Here is a 21885-nt window from a genome sequence, read left to right on the forward strand (position 1 = left end):
TACACCGTGGAGCAGCACATACCACGGAGCAGCACACACCACAGAGCAGCATACACCGCGGAGCAGCATGTACCGGGGAGCAGCATACACAGCGGAGCAGCATATACCACGGAGCAGCATACACCGCGGAGCAGCATGTACCATGGAGCAGCATGTACAGGGGAGCAGCATATACCATAGAGCAGCATGTACCGTGGAGCAGCATGTACCAGGGAGCAGCATGTACCGGGGAGCAGCATACACTGCGGAGCAGCATATACCACGGAGCAGCATACACCGCGGAGCAGCATGTACCGGAGAGCAGCATATACCACGGAGCAGCATGTACCGGGAAGCAGCATACACCGCGGAGCAGCATGTACCGGGGAGCAGCATGTACCACGGAGCGGCATACCACGCGGAGCAGCATATACCATGGAGCAGCATGCACAGGGGAGCAGCATGTACCGTGGAGCAGCATGTACCGGGGAGCAGCATGTACCACGGAGCGGCATACCACGCGGAGCAGCATATACCATGGAGCAGCATGCACAGGGGAGCAGCATGTACCGTGGAGCAGCATGTATCGGGGAGCAGCATACACCGCGGAGCAGCATGTACCGGGGAGCAGCATACACCGCAGAGCAGCATGTACCAGGGAGCAGCACATACCACGGAGCAGCATACACCGTGGAGCAGCATGTACCACAGAGCAGCATACACCGCGGAGCAGCATGTACCACGGAGCAGCACACACAACGGAGCAGCATACACCGCGGAGCAGCATGTACCGCGGAGCAGCATATACCGAGGAGCAGCACACAACGCGGAGCAGCATGTGCCGCGGAGCAGCAAGTACCACGGAACAGCATGTACCGCGGAGAAGCATACACCACGGAGCAGCATATACCACGGAGCAGCATACACCGTGGAGCAGCATGTACCGGGGAGCAGCATATACCGAGGAGCAGCACACAACGCGGAGCAGCATGTACGGCGGAGCAGTATGCACCACGGAGCAGTATGTACCGCGGAGAAGCATACATCGCGGAGCAGCATGTACCACGAAGCAGCATACACCGCGGAGCAGCATATACCATGGAGCAGCATACACCGTGGAGTAGCATGTACCGGAGAGCAGCATATACCACGGAGCAGCATACACCGCGGAGCAGCATGTACCGGGGAGCAGCATGTACCACGGAGCGGCATACCTCGCGGAGCAGCATATACCATGGAGCAGCATGCACAGGGGAGCAGCATGTACCGTGGAGCAGCATGTACCGGGGAGCAGCATACACCACGGAGCAGCATGTAAGTGATCAGTCAGTTCTTGTAGTTAATGTATTGGAAGCAAGAGAAATGGGTGAGAATAAGGGTCCGAGCGATTGTGAGATGACAGGGTCAGAGCATCTCCAAAACAGAAAGTCTTGTGGGGTGTTCCCGGTATTTGGCAGGTCTTGTGGGGTGTTCCCGGTATACGGCAGGTCTTGTGGGGTGTTCCCGGTATACGGCAGGTCTTGTGGGGAGTTCCCGGTATACGGCGGGTCTTGTGGGGAGTTCCCGGTATACGGCGGGTCTTGTGGGGAGTTCCCGGTATACGGCGGGTCTTGTGGGGTGTTCCCGGTATAGGGCGGGTCTTGTGGGGTGTTCCCGGTATACGGCAGGTCTTGTGGGGTGTTCTCGGTATACGGCAGGTCTTGTGGGGTGTTCCCGGTATACGGCAGCTCTTGTGTGGTGTTCCCGGTATACAGTTGGTCTTGTGGGGTGTTCCTGGTATACAGCAGCTCTTGTGGGGTGTTCCCGGTATAAGGCAGGTCTTGTGGGGTGTTCCTGGTATACAGCAGCTCTTGTGGGGTGTTCCCGGTATAAGGCAGGTCTTGTGGGGTGTTCCCGGTATACGGCAGGTCTTGTGGGGTGTTCTCGGTATACGGCAGCTCTTGTGTGGTGTTCCCGGTATACGATTGGTCTTGTGGGGTGTTCCTGGTATACAGCAGCTCTTGTGGGGTGTTCCCGGCATACGGCAGGTCTTGTGGGCTGTTCCCGGTATTCGGCGGGTCTTGTGGGGTGTTCCCGGTATACAGCAGCTCTTGTGGGGTGTTCCCGGTATACGGCAGGTCTTGTGAGGTATTCCCGGTATACGGCCGGTCTTGTGGGCTGTTCCCGGTATTCGGCGGGTCTTGTGGGGTGTTCCCGGTATACAGCAGCTCTTGTGGGGTGTTCCCGGTATACGGCAGGTCTTGTGAGGTATTCCCGGTATACGGCAGGTCTTGTGGGCTGTTCCCGGTATTCGGCGGGTCTTGTGAGGTGTTCCTGGTATACGAAGGGTATTGTCGGCTGTTCCCAACATATCCAAGCCCATGAGTCGTTGCCTATCGTTTTTAGTTCTAACCATTTTGGGGAAAGCTGGGTGACAACCAATCAGGCCACCGATGCTCCACCGGAAGTTGTCACCCAGTTTTTAACCCCTACAACATAAAACAAATCTGGAAAATAAAATCTTAATGACGTCCTTTCTATCGTGGTCGTGGCGGTCATACTGGACGTCGCCCAGCTTTTCCAGGAACAGAAATGAGAGAATTTTGAACAATTTGGTCACAGAGGACAACATCTGGGTTCTTCAAGGTGAAAAGTTTTGTAGTTTGTAAAGTTCAAAAGAAAGTGAAAGGGGTCTTAAAACAAAAAGCACAAGAAGAAGGAGAAGAGGAGTTGGAGGAGGAAGAGGAGGAGGGGGAGATGTCACCATTGTGTGGAGACCTGGGATCTTTTCTTACTTCCTGGTGAAACAAACAGGAACTGAAGTCTCATTGTTACAAAGCTGCAGCAGCGAAAAGTCACATCCACATAGTATGGATAGAGTCAGGTCGCAGCCTGCAGATAACCCCTCGCGTGCCGGCGCCATGCAACTACCAGACGTCGCCATCTCCGCTGACTTCTATATGGGTCGTGACAAGTCTGTAAAAAAATAAAAAAGTGCGTCAAAGTGCCTGAATAGCCGCCCAGTCCTGTCCACTGCGCTCAGCCTGGTACCGCTCAGCCCACCCTGGTGACAAGCACCATCACGCTGTCTGGACCGCTCTCCGCTTCCGTGCCCACGAATGGGACTCTGTCCTACTTAGCCGTCCTCCGCTCGCCGGTCTACTCAAGGGCACGGCTATGGCACCCCGTCTTGTGCCAGTGCACCCGACCCCTTCCTACCTGTTCATGTGACTCAGCAAACCCCCAGGCCTTGTGATCCCCCACTGCAGGAGCCCAGCACCCGACTGCTGCTGGCCATAGGAAAAGCCCAATACCAGGAGGCGTGGCCAGGATTGTCACATTTGCATAATGAGGGCCTCCCATAATGCCTGCAATGAGAGTGGAGGCTGCAGGGGAGAGGCCGCAGCACAGTGCAACACACTCACTGCACACTTAACCCCATAGTTGCTGCAATGCCTCTCCAAGAGAGTGGCACCTTCTAAGCCTTGCATTCTGGAAATGATAGTGTTAACCGTAACCAATGAGCAGCCCTCCTCATGTGGAAATGCCCCTTGTGCAGAGCACACAGCTTCACCCATCCCACTTACCCCTGTCTGAGCTCATTGATCCAGTACATGTTAGACGTCCCTCCATTCCAACTGGGGAGAGGACTACAAATTCCATGATGCAATAGGACATGGTGGACATTAAAAAAAAAAAAAAAGACTAAATGCTGCCGGACAGTGGAGATCTTGTGCAATTACAATGCTTTATAAAAGTAGAAAATAAGTGACCCCCTCTCAGAGGTATAAAAAGCCTGGATGCCCACTAATGTGCTCAGAGGGGTCTATCGGCTCGCCGGTGCCCCCATGCCGGTGGAATAGGCTTAATAAGAAAGACCCGGACCCCGGGCTCTGATCTATGACTGCGGAGGATGCACTGGAAGTGTCAGCTACAGACGAGTGCACATGTACACTGACCGCAAAAGGGGCACAATGGTTTGAGCTTCTGACTCTCAGGCTCCATCTCTCACCATCCACTACTGCTTCCAACGTGAGACTACCATCATTTTATAGACAATCATCTTGGCTATCTCATACAGAAATTTGGAACTATTTAGCATATGATTAGATATGCAGAGTCTCGCCATGTCACTGCATTGTTACTGTTTTCCTTCTAAAAAAAAATCTAAAATTTGAATTTCTATTATTTTGCTAGTATTTTGTAAATTCACCTTTGGCTTTCAGCACTGCCTCAATCCTTCTTGCTCTCGATCAGTTTCAAGCAAGTCTCCACCGAAATCTGACCCCAGGTCTCTTCTACACGTTCCCACAGTTGGTGCATACTGGTCGCCTCCCTCGGATATGTATGCAGCTTTATCCAACTCTACCCACAAGTGTTGGATTGGGTTGAGTTCTGGGGACTGTCGGGGCCAATTCTGCATCTCTACTTCATTGTCATTGAACCATTCAGGTCGTTGTCCTGCTGGAACACTATGTCGTCCTCTTCATACCCATAGTACTCGAGTGTACGAAGTAACTCATCTTGTAGGATACTCACATATAGCTCAGCACTGAGACCACCATCAATCCTGGTCAAGTATCTAACGCCTTTGGCTGTGAAACCTCATATCATCAGGCTTCCTCCACCGAACTGGACAGTTCCTTCAGTTTCTTGATCCATTAGCCCCTTTTTCCCTTGTTTCTTCCAGACCCGTTTGCTTCCATCAGAGCCTAGTCTATTGACATTCGTCTCAACGCTCCAAATCATCCGTTTCCAATCTTCTATTGTCCACTTTTCGTACTTTTCTGCAAACTCGAGCCGACGCTTCTTATGACGATATTGAAGTCGAGGCTTCTTCATCTTTTTTCGGGCCACCATTCCAGACTTGTGTAACATGCGTTGCACGGTGCTTGCATGGACGTCCATGATCTCACTATTACGAAGCATTCGAGCCTCCTTCACTGCCGAGTTTGTCGCGCAAGAATTGATAGACCTTGTGATGACCCGACTTGTTGACGTCCACCTCTTGGCCTTTGAATGGATGGACGGACTTCATTTTGTATTCTTCCCACTGTCATGGCGCTCACATGATGCAGTTCGACAACTTTCTTGGTCTCGAGACCGCTATCAATAAGCTGGATGATGCTGTTTCTCTTTTCTTGGGAAATCTTCATGGCAGCTCCTTGATTCGAACCAGTGACCTTTCGCTTGGGAATCAACCTAATAACACACTGAGCTATTAGGGAATGTGAGAACAGGTTGTATTTGGTAGTATACAGGAAGAAAAAGATTTTTCCACCACCAGGAGCAAAACAGTAACAATGCAGTGACATGACAATGGTCTGCATAACTAATCATATGCTAAATAGTTGTAAGTCAAATTTCTGTATGAGATAGCCAAGATGATTGTATATAAAATGAGGGTAGTCTCACGGTGGAAGCAGTAGTAGATGGTGAGATATGGAGCCTGATGGTAGCAATGTTTTGAACTTTTGACTCTTTTACTCGTCAGTGTAACTTCCTGATAGAGGAGCAGAGAACAGAGTGCAACCATGGAGGGGATAACAGTGTGGTATTATTGGGGCACTGACTGGCAAATGTCTGTCTGTCTATAGACTCCATTTTTAAGAAGCCACACGACCTCCATGCCCTTTCCCAGCACTTTCAACACCAGTCCCCTCCCCACTCTACCCAGGTGTGATTGGACACTGTGACAAAATAAATGGTTTCCCGTTTTGGGGAGACCCATGAGATTTGCCAACTCTTCCAGAAGTCTCCCCCTATTGTCTGGGAGCCTCTTAGACTTTCCATTCTATCTACAAAAAAAAAAACCAAAAAACTGACCAGCAACTCCTAACAGAATGAACCAAGTGTGAACAAGAGCTGCTGTGACTGCAGGATATACAAAACAGAGAGCGCAGCAGACAGTGTGCGCACAAGAATGTGTGAAACCATTGAATATGAGAGGCATCAACTACACACAAATTGTGTCATTCCTGTGAGCCCACCAGTCATGACAAGAAGGATCACATAGATGTGAATCCACTCTAGCAGACTTATCTTTCATGGGTCAAGGCTTACAATATAAAGGGCAGGAAAGATCTAACACTAATTAAAAATAGCCTTAAACTGATTGGAGGAGAGCTCAGTCATCTACAGGGACAGACACCGCGGTTTTCAAAGGCTATCATGGTGCGGAGCAGGACGGCAATGGAGGCTGGAATGGAGATCTGTCCTCTTCAATGAGGAGTCCCGCTTTTGTCTTGGATGCAATGACAGTCAGAGCTTGGTCTGAAGACCACATGGGCATCTCCATGAAAAGGCCTTCAGGAGGGAACGTGAAAGTGTACTCGGAGCAGTTTTGCAACACAACGTCAGTCCGCATGTTGCTGATGTTACTGGGAGCCGCCAGTGTGGCCTTAATGTGCTCCCATGGCTGCAGCGTCTCCGGACTTGTCTCCCATCGAGCAGATCTAGGAAGTCAGTGGTCGGCAATTACACAGGTGCTGCCAGCAGCGAATCTTGATGATTTTCTCGCCTAAGTGCACAACGTTCCATAGACAACCATTAATGATCTCAGTGACAGCAACCAAGGCTGTACATGCGAGGATTTCTGTACTGAATAAATCAAGATTTATTGATAATTTAATTACCATCATTTGCAGGTCAGTAACGTTTCCAACCTGGGATTTTCATCACTCCACGACTTTTTCTTCTTGGCGCTGCAATTTCAATGTTGAGGAGTATATATCTCATATCTATCTAGCAGGATGACAAGGGGTTACATGCACAATAATAAATGACGGCAGATGTCAGTGGATTATTTCCAGGGGAATGTGTCCATAAGGAATGGAGCTCGTAATAATTAGACAGACGGTCATTACTGAGGAGAAGGTGACAATTGTATTCTTGGGCTTAGAAGAGAAAGAAACGTTACACTGCAGATATTTAGTGATCACCGGTGGGCACCCGCTTATTAATATTCCCAGAATCCACCTTCACGAAGGGTCGCAGTTATGGGCAGAGGTTAGTGTTGAGGAGTGCGGCTGAACATGTGTTATAGGAGCTTGGTCTTTTATTATGAATGGCTTGATACTAACCCTTTACGTGGCTTAAAACTATTTTTTTTTTGCTAATTACCAAATTCTTTGGTCATGCTGTTTTACATATATAACATGCTAAACAGCAGCCTCCCCTAAAAAAAACGATCAAAAAAGAATTGCAAAACAGTAAAAACTTGTTGGCTGCCAACTATCGCCACTAGAGGGAGCTCACTGTGTGAATTGTGTACAGTGGGCTCCACAGCTCCCTCTAGTGGTGGCTGCAGGTAACCAGCGACATATTCTTTATATCTATGTCTATTCCTTGGTATCAGGAAAAAACAACAACTGGGAAGCCTATAAAGTATATGATGTTGCATTGAAAACATTTTAAAGTTTTTTTGGCACTGTGCTGTACAAAGAAGAAATGTTCAGTGTTTATTAAATCAGGATTTTCGAGGCTTAGGTGGAGAACTTAGAATGTAGGCGTGGGAGATAGCTGCTATTGTAAGCACTGAATCTAGCAGGGTGGGGCAATAAAAAGTTTCACTAAGGCATGAGTAAACCTCGAAGTATCAGGAATAATCCACATCTTGATCCTTGTTAATTTCCCAGGAGATAAGCCACTGTCGTAGCGGCAGGTTACTCCGCTTTCTCCATTACAAACATGTCGCTTTGCGGGCGAAACGCGCTCCCATGGCCAGCAGTGTCTCCGGACTTGTCTCCCATCGGGCACATCTGGGACATAAGTCCCGGCCAAAGGAGTCTTCTTTAGTTTTATGAAGGAGAAACACCCACTAATCAGAATCACTCATCATGTAAAACGGGAGGACGAGACCACCAGGAATCATACATTGATGGTGTTTCTTACAGAGACGCCATTTATGCAGAATCCCGAAAAATCCCCCTTTAGAGCCTGTAGGTAATGAAGTCACCGCAGGCAGGAATCCTTCATGTAGTGATCGAGGATGATAAAACTTTCAGGAACTCCAGGCACGCAGCATGTGAAGCGCTCAGTGTATACACAAAGATGGAGACACGTCACGTAGGAGAACATACCACAGACGAGTGATGGCACCAGGCATCAAGTATGAAGAGGAGCATAGACCCCGGATTATATCTAACCACATAATCCCATATACAGCACGGTGGCGCAGTGGTTAGCACTGCAGCGCTGGGGTCCAGGGTTCAAATCCCACCAAAGAGTTTGTATGTTCTCCCCGTGTTTGCGTGGGTTTCCTCAGGTTTCTCCGGTTTCCTCCCATACTCCAAAGACTGATAGGGAATGTAGATTGTGAGCCCCAATGGGGACAGCGATGATAATGTCTGTGAAGCGCTGTGGAATTAATGGCGCTATATAAGGGAGTAAAATATATAAATAAATATATATTCAGCATGTCTGTGAATACCTAATCTACAGTATTCATACCCCACATTTTTTCATGTTACACACATAAACTTACATTTATTTTATGTGATACCGACACAAAGTAGCATGAAATGATACAAGGTTTTCTAATTATTTTACAAATATAAATGTGAAATTGTGACGTGCATTTGCATTCAGCCCCCCCTAGTCTATACTTTGTAGGACCACCTTTCCCTGCAGTTACTGCTGCAGTCTTTTGGGGTCAGTCTCTACCAGCTTTGCACATCTAGAGGTGACATTTTGCCCCTTCTTCTCTGCCCCATCGCTCTCGCTCAGTGAGATTGGATGGAGACGTCTGTGATCAGCAGTTTTCACGTCTTGTCACAGATTCTCTGAGATTTCGATCTGGACTGTAACTGCGCCGTTCACACACATGAATATGCTGTGATCTAAACCCTCCATTGCGGCTCTAGCAGGATGTTTAGGGTCGTTGTCCTGCTGGAAGCTGAACCTACGCCCCGGTCTCAAGTCTTCTTCAGCCTCTAACAGGTTTTCCTCTTGGATTGCCCTGTATTTAGCTCCTTCCATATACCCATCTCCTCTGACCCTGCTGAAGAAAAGCCTCCTCACAGCAAGATGCTGCCACCATGTGTGACGGTGGGGATGGTGTTTTCAGGGTGATGTGCAGTGTTAGTTTTCCGCCACACAAAGTGTTTTGCATTAAGCCCAAAAAGTTATCCTTTGGTCTCATCTGAGCAGACCTCCTTCTTCCACATACATGCTTTTGACAAACTGCTAAACGGGACTTCTTATGACTTGCTTTCAAAAACAGCTTTCTTCTTACCACTCTTCCATAAAGACCAGATTTGTGGGAGTATACAACCAATAGTTGTCCTGTAGACAGAATCTTCCACCTGAGCTGTGGATCTCTTCAGTGACCATCGGCCTCTTGGCTGCTTCTCTAATTAGTGCTCTCCTTGCTTGGGATGTCAGTTTAGGTGGATGACCATGTCTCGGTAGGTTTGCAGCTGTGCCATACTCCTTCCATTTTTGGATGATGGATTGAACAGTGCTCTGTAGGATGTTCAGAGTCTGAGCTAATTTTTTTTTTATAGCCTAACCATGCTTTACTCTTCTCCACAACTTTATCCCTGACCTGTCTGGTGTGTTCCTTGGTTTTCACGATGCTGTTTGATTCCTAATGTTCTCAAACCTCTGAGGCCTTCACAGCTGTAGTTATACTGAGAACAAACCACACACCGGTGGACTCAATTTACTAATTATGTGACTTCTACAAGCAAATGGTCACTCAGGATTTTATTTAGGGGCATCAGACTACAGGGGACTGAATAAAAATGCACTTCACAATTTTCAGTTTAATATTTTTAAAATAATTAAAAACCAAGTATCATTTCCTTTACACGTCACACATACTACTTAGTGTATAGAACAAAACATTCGGAATGTAGGAAAATTACAAAAAAACAAACAAACATCAAATAAAATTCCTTCTTTAAATTTTGTTTTATTCAAACGAGTTAATTACAAAATAATTTCATTAACCGGGAAATTCTGAACAATTAGGTGATATTAATTTGTTTAATATAAACCTGATCAATATTTGCACAAATACAAACATATATATTATAGAATCACCGGTAAGAGGTCTAGAACGATATATAACTTATCCAGTTCCATTTATAAAAGGTGGGACCTTTGTGTGTTTTTTTATTGTTAAGTTTACTAATTTGCAATGGATACTTCTGCTCGCTCTGGGTACTGACGCGCGCTCCTGGTCCGATAAAAAAAATATATATTGGACCTTGTCCGGTCTCAAGTCTTTTTTGAGAGCGGAAAAGGGTCATGGGACAACACTATCAATTCTAGCTGACATCTTTTAGCCTACTTATGGAGCTACCCTTTAAGTTTTTTTTTAACATTCACCTCTCTGATTGGCTGCAACGTTCACTGTAATTATGGGGATCAGTACTGTCTACTATAAACCTAATCTCTTCTCGGGTCATTAACTTTGGGAAGGGAGCATTCACAAAACCACAAACCAGCCATATTTTGCCATCTGTGTTAAGGCCAACCAAAAAGAAAAAAAGCCAAAAGAGAATTTGTGTCATCTTTAAAGAAAACCCCTGCCGTAAGAAAATAAAAAAATTGCATCCGTCACTTAAAAGGTAGATCATAAAATACAGGCACTATTCAATCGTGTGAATGCATCCTAAGGCCAAGTTCAGACCCTACGGAAACGCAAGAGATTTACAATACAAGTAAATGTTTTTTTCTTCTAAAACCCCAGTCACACTTTGCAGGAAAAAAAATCTGCATGAAGTTGAAAGCATTGGTGCGGATATCAAGTCTGCAGTATTTTTATTCTCGTGCGAATTTTCTTTGCGACTTTGACACTAGTCAGTGCTTTGTGAACAGAGCAGGGTGAAATCCTAAGCCAAATCCCCAAGTAACGAGCGCAGATTCCTGCATCGTTTCCGCATTGTGTGAACGTAGCCTAAGTGGCTGTTACTTTGCTTTTTGTTTCGTTTCGGTCCTTACAACCAACTTGTCTATCGAGAGTGTGTTTCTACAAGGGGCTTATTTCTACTCCGGAGGACCAATTTTATCAAACTGCATGATTACATACAGTGGAAACCCCCCCACAATAAATCTGAAGGGTATAAAACAAAAAAAAAAAAAAAAGTGTTAATTCGAAGAATTAAAGTCTAGCTTCCTAGAAAGGTTAAAATAAATCTAGACGACTGCTCCTCCGGTGCAGTCCTACGAACCAAGGTAACATTTCATTATAACAGACGAGTTAAGTGGGAATTGAAAGGAGCAAGTCAGAAGAAGACAAGCCCAGGTCTGCTCCAGACATTACCGCAAGAGCCAGTATGGAGAGAGATTACCCGTCGCGGGGGACTTGTGCCTTTCCAGTATTTTATGAGGACGGCTCGTCTTAATGACCGCCATTTAGTTCTACTTCTTCCTCAAACAAATCAGCTGATCACCTTTGCAGCTGTTTTTTTTTTTTCTTTTAGGGGGGGCTCATTAGACAATCCCTTTAAGTGCAACAGGGCTTCTAGGTTCACCTCCAGGTCTGGGCTGTCAGAATCATCTTTTTAGTTTTGGCGACTGAATTCCAAGCGCTTAATCCTTATATCCCCAACCAAAAATTTAGTCTCATAAGTAAGGCGGACCCCCCCCCAGTCTCATAGTGGCCATTCCCACCAAAATCAGCCAAGTTCTGTGTATGGGCGCCTTTAGGGCTGAATTGGAGATATTCTAGTCTATCAATATGGGCACTTACTGTAGGCCCTTTTGCCCCCCCCCATTTCATAAAATGCCACATGGGGTTTCCTTTTCCGTCTCTCCATCACGTTGCACCATTTTTTTTTTTTCCTGTTTCACAAATTCTACCAGAACAACTTGCTTTCTTCTACACTAAATTCGACCATTACTGCCTCATACCCACGGTGGGCCAAACCTTACATAAATTTTGTTAATGGAAAAGGAGACTCAGTGATCTGCCTTCTTGCTTGTACATAAAATGGTCATTTCCATCCACAGGATATGCCATTAAGGTCCAGTAGAGCTACCCCTATCGGAAAAGGAGAGGTCCACGCGGGAGTGCATAGACGTCAGTTGCAGGTCACAGTACAGTAGACTTTTTTTGTTGTGTTATGTGGACATTTTTTTTTTTTTTACCTAATCTTATAGAACCCCTTTTATCTACCGATGCTTTGAAGGGAACAGGCGAGTTGCAATTGCCAATGGAGACCGTTCCATAATCGTCTCTACCTATAACAGGCGCTATAAGGACCAGGAGCTAGAAGTAAGAGTCTACTCTCAAGACGCAGATGGCTTTGTCTTCATCTGTGTCGCCAACCTGCATGGCACTGAATTTGGCCTCACAATCCAGCACTATATTTTAAGTCCCCATTAATAGGTGTGGTGGACACACATGAAACTTTCATTTATTTTATTTTTTTAATTAAATATCCTACTAAATTTAGCAGCCTTTGCTACAAAAACAATTTTGCCTATTGCCATAACGAGGGTCCTGCTTGTCAGGTCTTCGACAAATTGGAACAATTTTTGAAACATTTTTATTCAAAGTTTTGTTAATTATTGAACTTTTAGAACAAAACCCATTTAGTTTCCAACCTACTAAAAACAAAATCACCTTCCAGTAGTCATTGGTATGTATTTAAACTAGGATCCAGTAGAAAAAAAAAACAAAAAAAATTGGAAGGGAAACCTTCAAAATTGTGCTTCTATATTTCGCTTCAATGACTCAATTTTTAAGGAGAGAACCCAATTCCAGTTCTGAAATTTCTTCACACGCCAAAAAAAAAAAAATAAATATCGGTATCTCACACGCACACATGGAAAGTCATGTGAAGATTGTAAATTGTGCTATGGAAAGAAAAAAAAAAAAGGCGACTTGAATGTCAGAGAAATGCGAAACCTCTGTTATTGTATCAATTGACCTGGAATTTCAGCTACGGAAAAAAAAAATAAAAAATACAACTATTTTCGAATGCAAATATTTTCTTACAGAAGTCTTCTCATACAAAGATTTTATAGTAAAAGGAAGACCTTTGTTTTTGTCTATCACAAAGGCCGACTACAAAAAGAAGCACTATCATTGTATTGGTCAGCTACAATGATCTAGGTTCGGTCACACTAGACTATTATCGTCGCTAACCTATGCGGCATCCAGCAGCCTCCAACAATTATTTTTGGACAAGCTTGTCCTGTCTGAACTTGAGGTTCCTTTATAGATTATTGCTAAATAAGGTAACAGACTGGGTCATTGTCCGTAACCAGTTCATCAAAATTAGTTCCGGTAAAAAAGGTATTCACAAAAGACGAAACCAAAGTCTCAGAACGCAAAAAAGGTGAAACTCTAAACCTTTTATGCTCAAGTAGGAGGATCATACGCCAATCGAAAAGGGTATCCAAGTCGAAAGGGAAAGATAAAAGGTTTATTGATGGACTTCAGGCCACGTTAAGGAACCGGGGGTTATCAGAGTTTAAAAGTCTTTTATGAACACAACTAGAGACAGATACCTAGTGTCTTATTTCGGCTAGGAATGGTTAGCCCACCCCACCAAAAAAAGAAATATGTATGACTTTAATCTAGCACCATAGATTCAGTTGTGTGTCTGCTCATGACTCCATAAACTGAAGGCGGTTTTAAAAGTCCTGTGACACAGTTTACACATGAATTGTCGCTTAAAGGTAAGGGCCGAGAGGGGTGGAGCGTGATAGAAAAGAGTATCCGACTCCTGGGGAGCGAATATTTTTTCTACGGGGCTTGATTTCTCGACTTTGAATCGCTCCGGTTCTACAAGGTGCATTTTGAGAGGAGGTGGAGGTGGTAGCGTTGCAGGGGGAGGAGGAGGAGGTGGTGGTGGTGGTGGAGGCGGTGGGGGTGGTGGAGGAGGCGGTGGAGATGGTGAGCTTACGGGAGGACCCCTTTCTGGTTCTCTGAAAGCGGATTCTTCTCCCTGCGCCATATGAGACTGAAAGTGACTCCAAAGCCGAAAATTCGTTCTGAAGGCTTTGTTGCATACATGGCAGATGAAAGGTTTGACTGAGCACAACAGTTCTTGATGACGCTCAAGTTGCTTGTGAACTGTAAAGATTTTGCCACATTTTTCGCACGACCACACACCATGCTCGGGGCTGGCCACATCTTCTTTCTGATCGTACAGGGCTTCTGAGCCATCTTCCATTTCATCTGTAGGTTCTTCCTTGATCTTAACGTTGAATTGCTTAGAAACACTAAGATCTTCGGGAATACAGTTGGACTCCTCTGAATCGTAGTTGATGTGTTCAGAAGAGTCGCTGTAGACACCGTCATCCTTTGATGTGAGAAAGTCATTTCCCTGACTGGGTTCGGATAAAGGCTGCAGCCTCGGAGTACTGTTGATGTCACCATTGTGGTCAAGCATTGGTAATGAAAAGTTTTCTGTTGGGGCCATTGTATTTTGGTTGTGAACTTCCACTTGATGACGCCAAATACTAAAAGAAGACTTAAATGTTCTCATACACTCCAGACACGTAAGTTTCTTATACTCGCACTTTGCGTCGTGTTCATTTTTAAGTTCTGGAGTAGCGAATCGAAGGCTGCAGTACGGACAGAGAGTCGCGTTTCTACACATTCTCTCGTGATTTCCCTGTTCGATAAATGAAGACAACTTTAAATTGCAGTGCCTGCATCGAAATATCTCTTTACTTTCTTCAGGACTCTTTGGAGGCGATGGCGCTATGGGCCTAAGGTGTTTGTTGCCATATGGAGATTTCTCCCCCGGATGCATTTTGCAGTGCTGCTTAAACTGAGATAAGAACCGATATGACTTCCCGCAGTAGTTGCAGGTGTAAGCCGATTTGGTTCTGGACCTGAGGCTTCGTTTCAGGGCTTGTGCTTGGCTGCTTGCCAATCCGGGAAAGCCTGTTTTGCTTCTTCTAAGTTTATAGAGAAGTGCTTTTTTAATTTCCCTTTCTCTTACAATGTCTATTAGCTTCCTTTGGAATTTTTCATCTAGAACGGTTTGTGTGCTCGAAGCAGGCGATGGGTTCTTCACTATCCCGTGTTGTGTCTGACAATGGGTCCACACTTTAAAGTTGGTGTGGAACCTTTTAAAGCAAATGTCGCAAGAGTAAGGTTTCTCGGGATTGTGGTACATGTTCATGTGACGGTTCAGACCAGCGGTTGATCGGAAAACTTTAAGGCAATGTTTGCATTTGAACTTTTTGTCGTGGTGCATTTCTGGTAATGCAATGCTCATTTCGTGGCTATCATCGGAATCGGAAAAGCGATCGACGGCTGTGGCGCCTGGTAACATGTTACAATCAAGCTCTGGAGAATTACTGACTTTCAGTTTTATTCTTCTGGGCACAAGTCTCCTATCGCCTTGGAACTTTCTTTTATTAATCCTGATTATAGGGGACGGCTCCTCTGTGTTAACAGATCTATTTTGTGCTTGGTCCCCAACTGTAACCTGAAGTATCTCTGACTGCTCCGACACAGGGCTTCCGGGCTCGGCTTTTATGCGAATATCCTTTTCCAGATCAGTAGCCACGGGATATGTTGCATTGGGTCTTATGAGATCTACAGATTTCTCCTTTCCTCTGTCGATGATTCCTTTTAATATGTGCCTACGGGACATCCCACTTGGCACCTCATCTTTTGAGGTCCGCTTAAGACTGGTTGTCTCTTGAGAGAAGTGAAAATCGTCAGCTTGTGAGTAAGCCGGAACCGGGCTATCCATAGAAAGCGATCTTCTTAGGAGACTTTTAACAAGCGGGCCGCTGCGATCAATCTGTTGTCTTGAAGGGATAGCAGGAGGCGCTGAAGCCCCTTGATAATAAATCATGTCATCTTCTTCCTCTTTAATTTGTGGACTCTCAATTTCCGTTTTTGGCATTGTAAAAGAAGGCTCTTTTGAACTGAGAGATGGGGTCACCGTTTTTCTCTTGAACAACTCCGTCAGACTGCCCCTTGATATGCCGGAAGGGGAAGGGTGGTCTTCATTACAGTCGTCGTTATCTTCAAAAGTTTTTTGGTGCGGAAAGCCTTTTCTCCTAGACGAACCACTTTGCTCCCCTGAGTTGGAAGCCCCGTGCCACCGCCTTTCAGAAGCCAAAAAGCCGGAAAGTGAATCGGAGGATCGCATATGATGTCTAGCAGAACTCGATCTTCCAGAAGAAAATGAAGGCCTCGACGCTTGGCTTTTATCATGGTGTAAACTACCAGGGTCTCTGTTTTGTGCCTCTATATTCTGACAGACTATGACACTTCTTTGCTGAATTCCGCTGTCATCATCTTCGTGTTGCCCTGGCCTTCTGCGAGAAGAAAATGGTGTTTGAGGAGTTTTGGAAAGGATGTTTGTCAGAAAGCTGATGCCCAAACTGTAGCCTAGTTCTTGAATGGCTGCGAGACTTCCCTTCTCCGCAAACAACGAGGAGGAGTAAATGTAGTTCAAGACGGTGTCGAAGGCGTCTGCCTCGCAGAAGTCCAGCTGAAAGACATTTTGAGCCTCGTTGTTTTTATCCATGAAGAGGCTGTGGAAATATTCGCTGCTGGCGGCCAAAACATTTTTATGGGCTCGAAATTTCTGGTCCCCGACAATCAGAAGAACATCGCAGAGTTGACCTTTCAGGCGCTCTTCGTTTAAAGCGCTCAATAAAGAGATGGAGTGAGCTGGATTTATGTAATGTAAAAGTCTGTCCATTGTCAAGACTGACCTGAAAAGGAAAACGAAAGACAAAAATCAGATTGGTGTATGGCTATCCACTGGCAATTCTAAGGTTACAGTAGACTACTTAAAGGGATATCATCAGACACCATTCACCTCCTGATGTGCAAATTGCGTGTACAGATGGCAGGTCAAGAACTCGTGACATCGTTCCTGTCTCATAGAAACAGAAAAAACTGACGGTACTTCCAACACGAGAAATAGGTGTGAACAGGTGCTTGCTAGGAGAAGCTACCTCCATATACAAAGTGTACTACTTTATTTGTTAATTGTATATGGAGGTAGCAGGTGGTTTTAATTGCAGTAGGATCTTACTTTCCCACACATAAGCAGACGGATGTCCCTTAGAGAGGGGTTCACATTGGTAGGGTCCTGGCACTGAGAAACGCCTTATTGCGGCTGTCAGGTACACATGAATTGGCCAATTTATGCGCAAAGATTTCTCATTTATTTCTATTTTCTACAGCAGTAAGGCTATTCATATTCCATATTTACATACTTAGCGTTGCAGTGTGCTACTTTATTTATCGTTCCTGTCTCAGACATTTATGACATAATGGGAGTTGTAGGGTGACCGGTTGGAAACTATTGCTCTATAGTAATAAAATCTGTCCAATTTTAAACTTTCGATAGCCGTGGGACCAGACTTGGAAGAAAAATCGATTTTACAGGTCGAGAAAAACAGGTGAACTAATTATCCCCTGGTATTCTGACAAGTCTCTATTACTGACCTGTAATTAATATACAACCCAAAAAAGTTTACTACAGTCCATCTAAATCAGAGGTGGGGAATCTTTTTTCTGCCAAGGGCCATTTGGATACTTATACCATTCTTCGGGGGCCGTACAAATTGTGCATTATCTCCTCCTACAAAGTACATCCTGACGCTGGCACTGGTGTCAGGACGTAATCCTTCATTGCACGAGCCTCAGCGCTCAGTAGTGAACACTGCGTGCGCGTGATCACAGAGCAAGAAGAAATTAATGAGCCGGCGGCCATCAAAATACAGCTGATGGCCCAAGTACTTAAGTCCCCGGGAACCTGCTCGGGGGCGGATAAAGGGTCGCGGTTCCCCGCCCCTGATCAAGGCAATGCTCTGCATAACAGACACCTCTACATTGATATTGCAGTCACATATTGGCCTATGGGGAAAAAAAATCCACACGCGCTTACCAAAGGAGGCACACAGATATCTGTTACGGACATGCAATGGATCAGCATGAGGCTCAGTCACCGTACAAGGAGGCCAAACCACAATGAATAGGTTTATTTTTTCGTGGATAATTATTCTACACGATCCAGCGAAAAAAATAACAAAAGTCTGGGCTGTTTTCCACCTGCTCGTTGGAAAACCTTGCGGCATTGAAGGAGGATTGTAACTGGATTCAAAGAGGATTTTGGCACAGAAATACGTCCTGAAATCCTCATCAAATCGGGGACGTGTCAGGGTCTGGTGCCATATTACTGGCGTTACAGCAGCACATGGCCACAGATTGTTTAGAAGCGACCGCTGCAGCCAAAGATTGGGGGAACGGCCGATGTCAGCGCTATATTGGCGGTGAAAAGGTGAATGTTTTATTCACATCTGCAATTTTTAAAAAAAGGGTTATGCACAACTGAACAACCCCTTCGAAATAGCCCCAGGGTGCAGCATAAAATCAGAAAAGCTCCTCCGATGTCAGCCTCCGTAGGTCACATGATGTAAATAATGTCAAGCGACCACTGCAGCCAATCAACAACTGTAGATCAAATGCAGGCGTTTCAGCGCTGTCCGAGAGGAAGAAACACTGTCCTTTCACTCAGTGGGTATATATATATATATATATATATATATATATATATATATATATATATATATTTTTTTTTAATTTAAATGCTGAATTTTGGGGTTATTAGGATAGAGATGTCCAATAGCGAGAACACCCTTCATATAATCATGCTCTATCCTTAGTCCATCAATATGTTTGACCCAAATCTACCAGCATTGTCTACTGAAACCCTAAAAGAAAATATGTTGTTTTCTCCCAGTTATACTACTGACTCAAAGATAATAAATATATATGTATTTTTTTTTTCATTATTATTATTTTTATGTTTTCAAAGAGAAAAAAAATAAATATATATTTTTTTACTCTTTGAAACCATAAAAAGGGTTTTTCTCAGTTATACTGACAAAGAAAAACAAAAAATATATATATTTGATTTTTTTTTTTGCGTTAATAGCATAAATGGGGGAAAAAAAAAAAACATTCATAGTTTCAATATAATGTATACGTATAAAATTATAACTTCAATGACAAATGTGATTTTATATATTTGTAATTTAACAGTTATACACTGCTAAACCCCCCCAAAAAGTTGACTATTTTCTATTATTGTGTGGCTGTCCCTTTAAATACACGTGCGCTCCATCAGTTACACGACAACGTCTATGGAACTGTCCAGAAGCCCCGCCTCCCGCACGAAAAGCTGTAGCACTTTACAACCTGCTGAGCGAAACAGAAAAAAAACCCGTCATCTTATATCCAGCCACAGAATTAACAAGCGGCCGCCATTTTTTAGAAGACAAACGCAATAAGAACGTAAAGCAAAAGGCGTCGCCAAAATGGCAACACAGCCGCAGACAAGTGTAGCGGCACTAGAACAACGTCCAATCGGAACGCACGTTTAATGTCACATGACAAAGAATGGCTTCCAGTAAGAGCCCACAACGTCGTAAGGTTAATGCGCAGGCGCAAACGGCCGACATTTTTTTCTTCTTTCGCTAGCAGTAACTGGGCATGCGCAATAGCTGTTCTAGCAACAGAAGGGTGTGTGGTGGGGGAAAAGGAGGCTGGCGAGCTGACGGCTGGTGAAGGAGGGCGGGAGGAGCGCAGGCAGCTCGGAGAGAGGGGAGAAGAAGAGGGAAGATGGAGAAACCACCTCAGAGTTACGTCAGGGAGACGCCGGCAGCCTGAGAAAGGCTTCCGATCTATTTACCGTTACTCCGCGACTCCGGAAAAGCCTGTCTGCTACGGATCCCGACCGCCTAATACGCAAAATGTCATCGGCGCTCTCCTGCCGCCGTGATTCCATCCATCTTGAATTTGACGTCATCCCACACCAGAGATGAGGTCATCGCACGGAGCGCTCGTCACGTGTGCGGCGCTCTGATTGGCTGAGGCCGCCGTGGGCGGGAGAGGAGGAGGCGTGGTCAGTAGGGAGGTGGGCGGGGCTGGACTCTGCTCTGAGGAGAGTGATGATTGTTATTGTCATCGGCGGCCGCCATGTCTGCGGGAGCGGAGAGGGGAGTCCTACCAGACCCCACATGTCTGCGGAGGGGGGGGGGGGGATTCCTACCAGACCCCACATGTCTGCGGAGGTGGGGTGCTGGAACTAGTGGTCCTACCAGACCCCACATGTCTGCGGAGGGGGGATGCTGGGACTAGTGGTCCTTCCAGACCCCACATGTCTGCGGAGGGGGAGTGCTGGAACTAGTGGCCCTACCAGACCCCTCTATGTCTGCAAGGGGGGGGGGTAGGAGAGTACTGGGACTTGTAGTTCTATCCCTCATCATCTTGGCTGCCCAATCTTACATCGCTTATAATATAAACACTTTCTGGTCTCCATTTTCAGGATCTCTGCTGCCAGTTAATGGAAACCCCTTAGGGCTGCAGTCATTTTTGCTTTTCCCGGATCTGTAACTTTTGTGTTATTTTTGTCACCAGATGGCGTTGGCTTGTTGCTTGAGGAGCAGCAGCCTTCTGAGGTGTCCTGATCTTGTTTCGTGTCCGTTCGGGTATGCTCCCACGTTCAGGACCCGCTGTGGCTCCAATGCTGCAGAATTTACGGCCTCATTATACAAATTAGCAAACATTTATTAATTTTTTCATATACGCACTTTCCTCATTGATACAAGTCTATGGGGAAATCCCACATGCTGACCCGCAAGAGAAGGTGACATGCTGCAGATCTGAAAGACGCAGGAAAAAATCCGGAGCATTTCTGCATCACGGGCATATAGCCTAAGGCTATGTGCCCACGGTGCGTTTAAGCGTTTCCGCAGCAGCAAAAACGCTTGGTAGAAGGTCTGCCATGTTCCCCAATGATAATCCGCATGTGCTGTGCACATGCTGCGGAAATTTCCGCTGCGGATTATCATTGCAGAAAAAAACGCAGCACTACCAGTTATTTTGCGGAAGCGCTGCGTTTTCGCCGCCATTGACTTGCATTGAATCACTTGGATTCTGCATCACTGCATCTGTACATGCTGATTCCATGCGTTTCAATGTGCGGATGGTACCCGGGTCTAGAGGACAGGAGACTCTCCTCCGGACCCGGGTACCATAGAACCTGTAAAAAAAAGAATAAAATAAATGATATTTACCTTCTGATGGCCCCCGGTGTCCTTGTCTTCACTTGCCGGCAGATCGCGGTGGACTGAAGGACCTGCGCTGACGTCATTTAGTTATGTGACAGCAGGTCCTTCAATGCAGTGTACCTTGAGCTGCCGGCAGCCAGGACGGAGCGAATAAAGACTCCGGGGGCCATCAGAAGGTAAGTATAGATTTATTTTTTGACATTCTCTCGGGTCACACTATATAAATCCATGCCTGTTGCATGGATTTATATAGTGTGACCAAGTTGTCAAGCACTTTCCAAGTGATGCTAAAATCTCTTGGAAAGCGCTTGTCAACCCGCATGCGGAAATGCAAGTGAAGAATGCTTCACATCCGCATGTCCCTGGCAAGAAAAACGCATGTACAATCTGCATGCGTTTTTTCTGCCAGGGAGATGCAGAAACGCTCAGGAAAGATCCGGAGCATTTCTGCATCGTGGGCACATAGCCTTAGACTGTAATGTCTAGCTTGTTTGCATCCAGTGTGAATGGCGCAGTATAGTAATGTGACCACAACCCAGGAGCGAAGGTCGGAGGGGCCAACAGGGCAGCCCCCTTGAACTTTTCTACCTTTTGCCACATTTCTGGCTTCAAACATAAAGATATAAAATTCTAATTTTTTGGGGGAAGAATCAACAACAAGTGGGACACAATCGTGAAGTGGAACGAAATTTATTGGATATTTTAAACTTTTTTAAAAAATTAAAAACTGAAAAGTGGGGCGTGCAATATTATTCGGCCCCTTTACTTCCAGTGCAGAAGTTCAGTGAGGATCTCTGAATGATCCAGTGTTGTCCTAAATCAGAGGTCCCCAACCGCCGGTCCGCGGACCAGGACCGGGCCGTTGGGGGTTTTCAGCCGGTCCGCGGCGCCGCTGACAGCTAGCTC

General features: G+C 45.7%; 2 protein-coding genes across 3 annotated transcripts in view; both read right to left on the reverse strand.

Moving 5' to 3' along the window:
• Positions 1-3336, reverse strand: part of C2CD2 (C2 calcium dependent domain containing 2) — a 65748-nt gene extending 62412 nt beyond the window's left edge. Inside the window, exon 1 of one of the 2 annotated variants that reach the window (XM_073668486.1) lies at positions 3178-3336. In XM_073668486.1, coding sequence (XP_073524587.1) covers positions 3178-3321 — 144 coding nt within the window. In that variant the 5' untranslated portion in view covers positions 3322-3336. The remainder of the gene's footprint in view (positions 1-3177) is intronic. The other variant, XM_073668485.1, reaches the window with a different exon arrangement.
• Positions 3337-9854: 6518 nt separating this feature from the next.
• Positions 9855-19765, reverse strand: ZBTB21 (zinc finger and BTB domain containing 21). Its single transcript, XM_073668487.1, has 2 exons — positions 19599-19765; positions 9855-16608 (listed from the first exon to the last, which is right to left on the reverse strand). The coding sequence occupies exon 2, from the start codon at positions 16593-16595 to the stop codon at positions 13509-13511; it is 3087 nt and encodes a 1028-aa protein (XP_073524588.1). The 5' UTR covers positions 16596-16608; positions 19599-19765; the 3' UTR covers positions 9855-13508.
• Positions 19766-21885: the final 2120 nt, after the last annotated feature.

Source organism: Phyllobates terribilis, unplaced genomic scaffold (assembly GCF_046119375.1).
Source record: "Phyllobates terribilis strain yellow unplaced genomic scaffold, ASM4611937v1 Scaffold_2__4_contigs__length_985480577, whole genome shotgun sequence".
Taxonomy (NCBI): domain Eukaryota; kingdom Metazoa; phylum Chordata; class Amphibia; order Anura; family Dendrobatidae; genus Phyllobates; species Phyllobates terribilis.

Coding starts and splice junctions, on each gene's coding strand:
- ZBTB21 (XM_073668487.1), bottom strand. CDS start 16,595: ATGGACAGACTTTTACATTACATAAATCCAGCTCACTCCATCTCTTTA.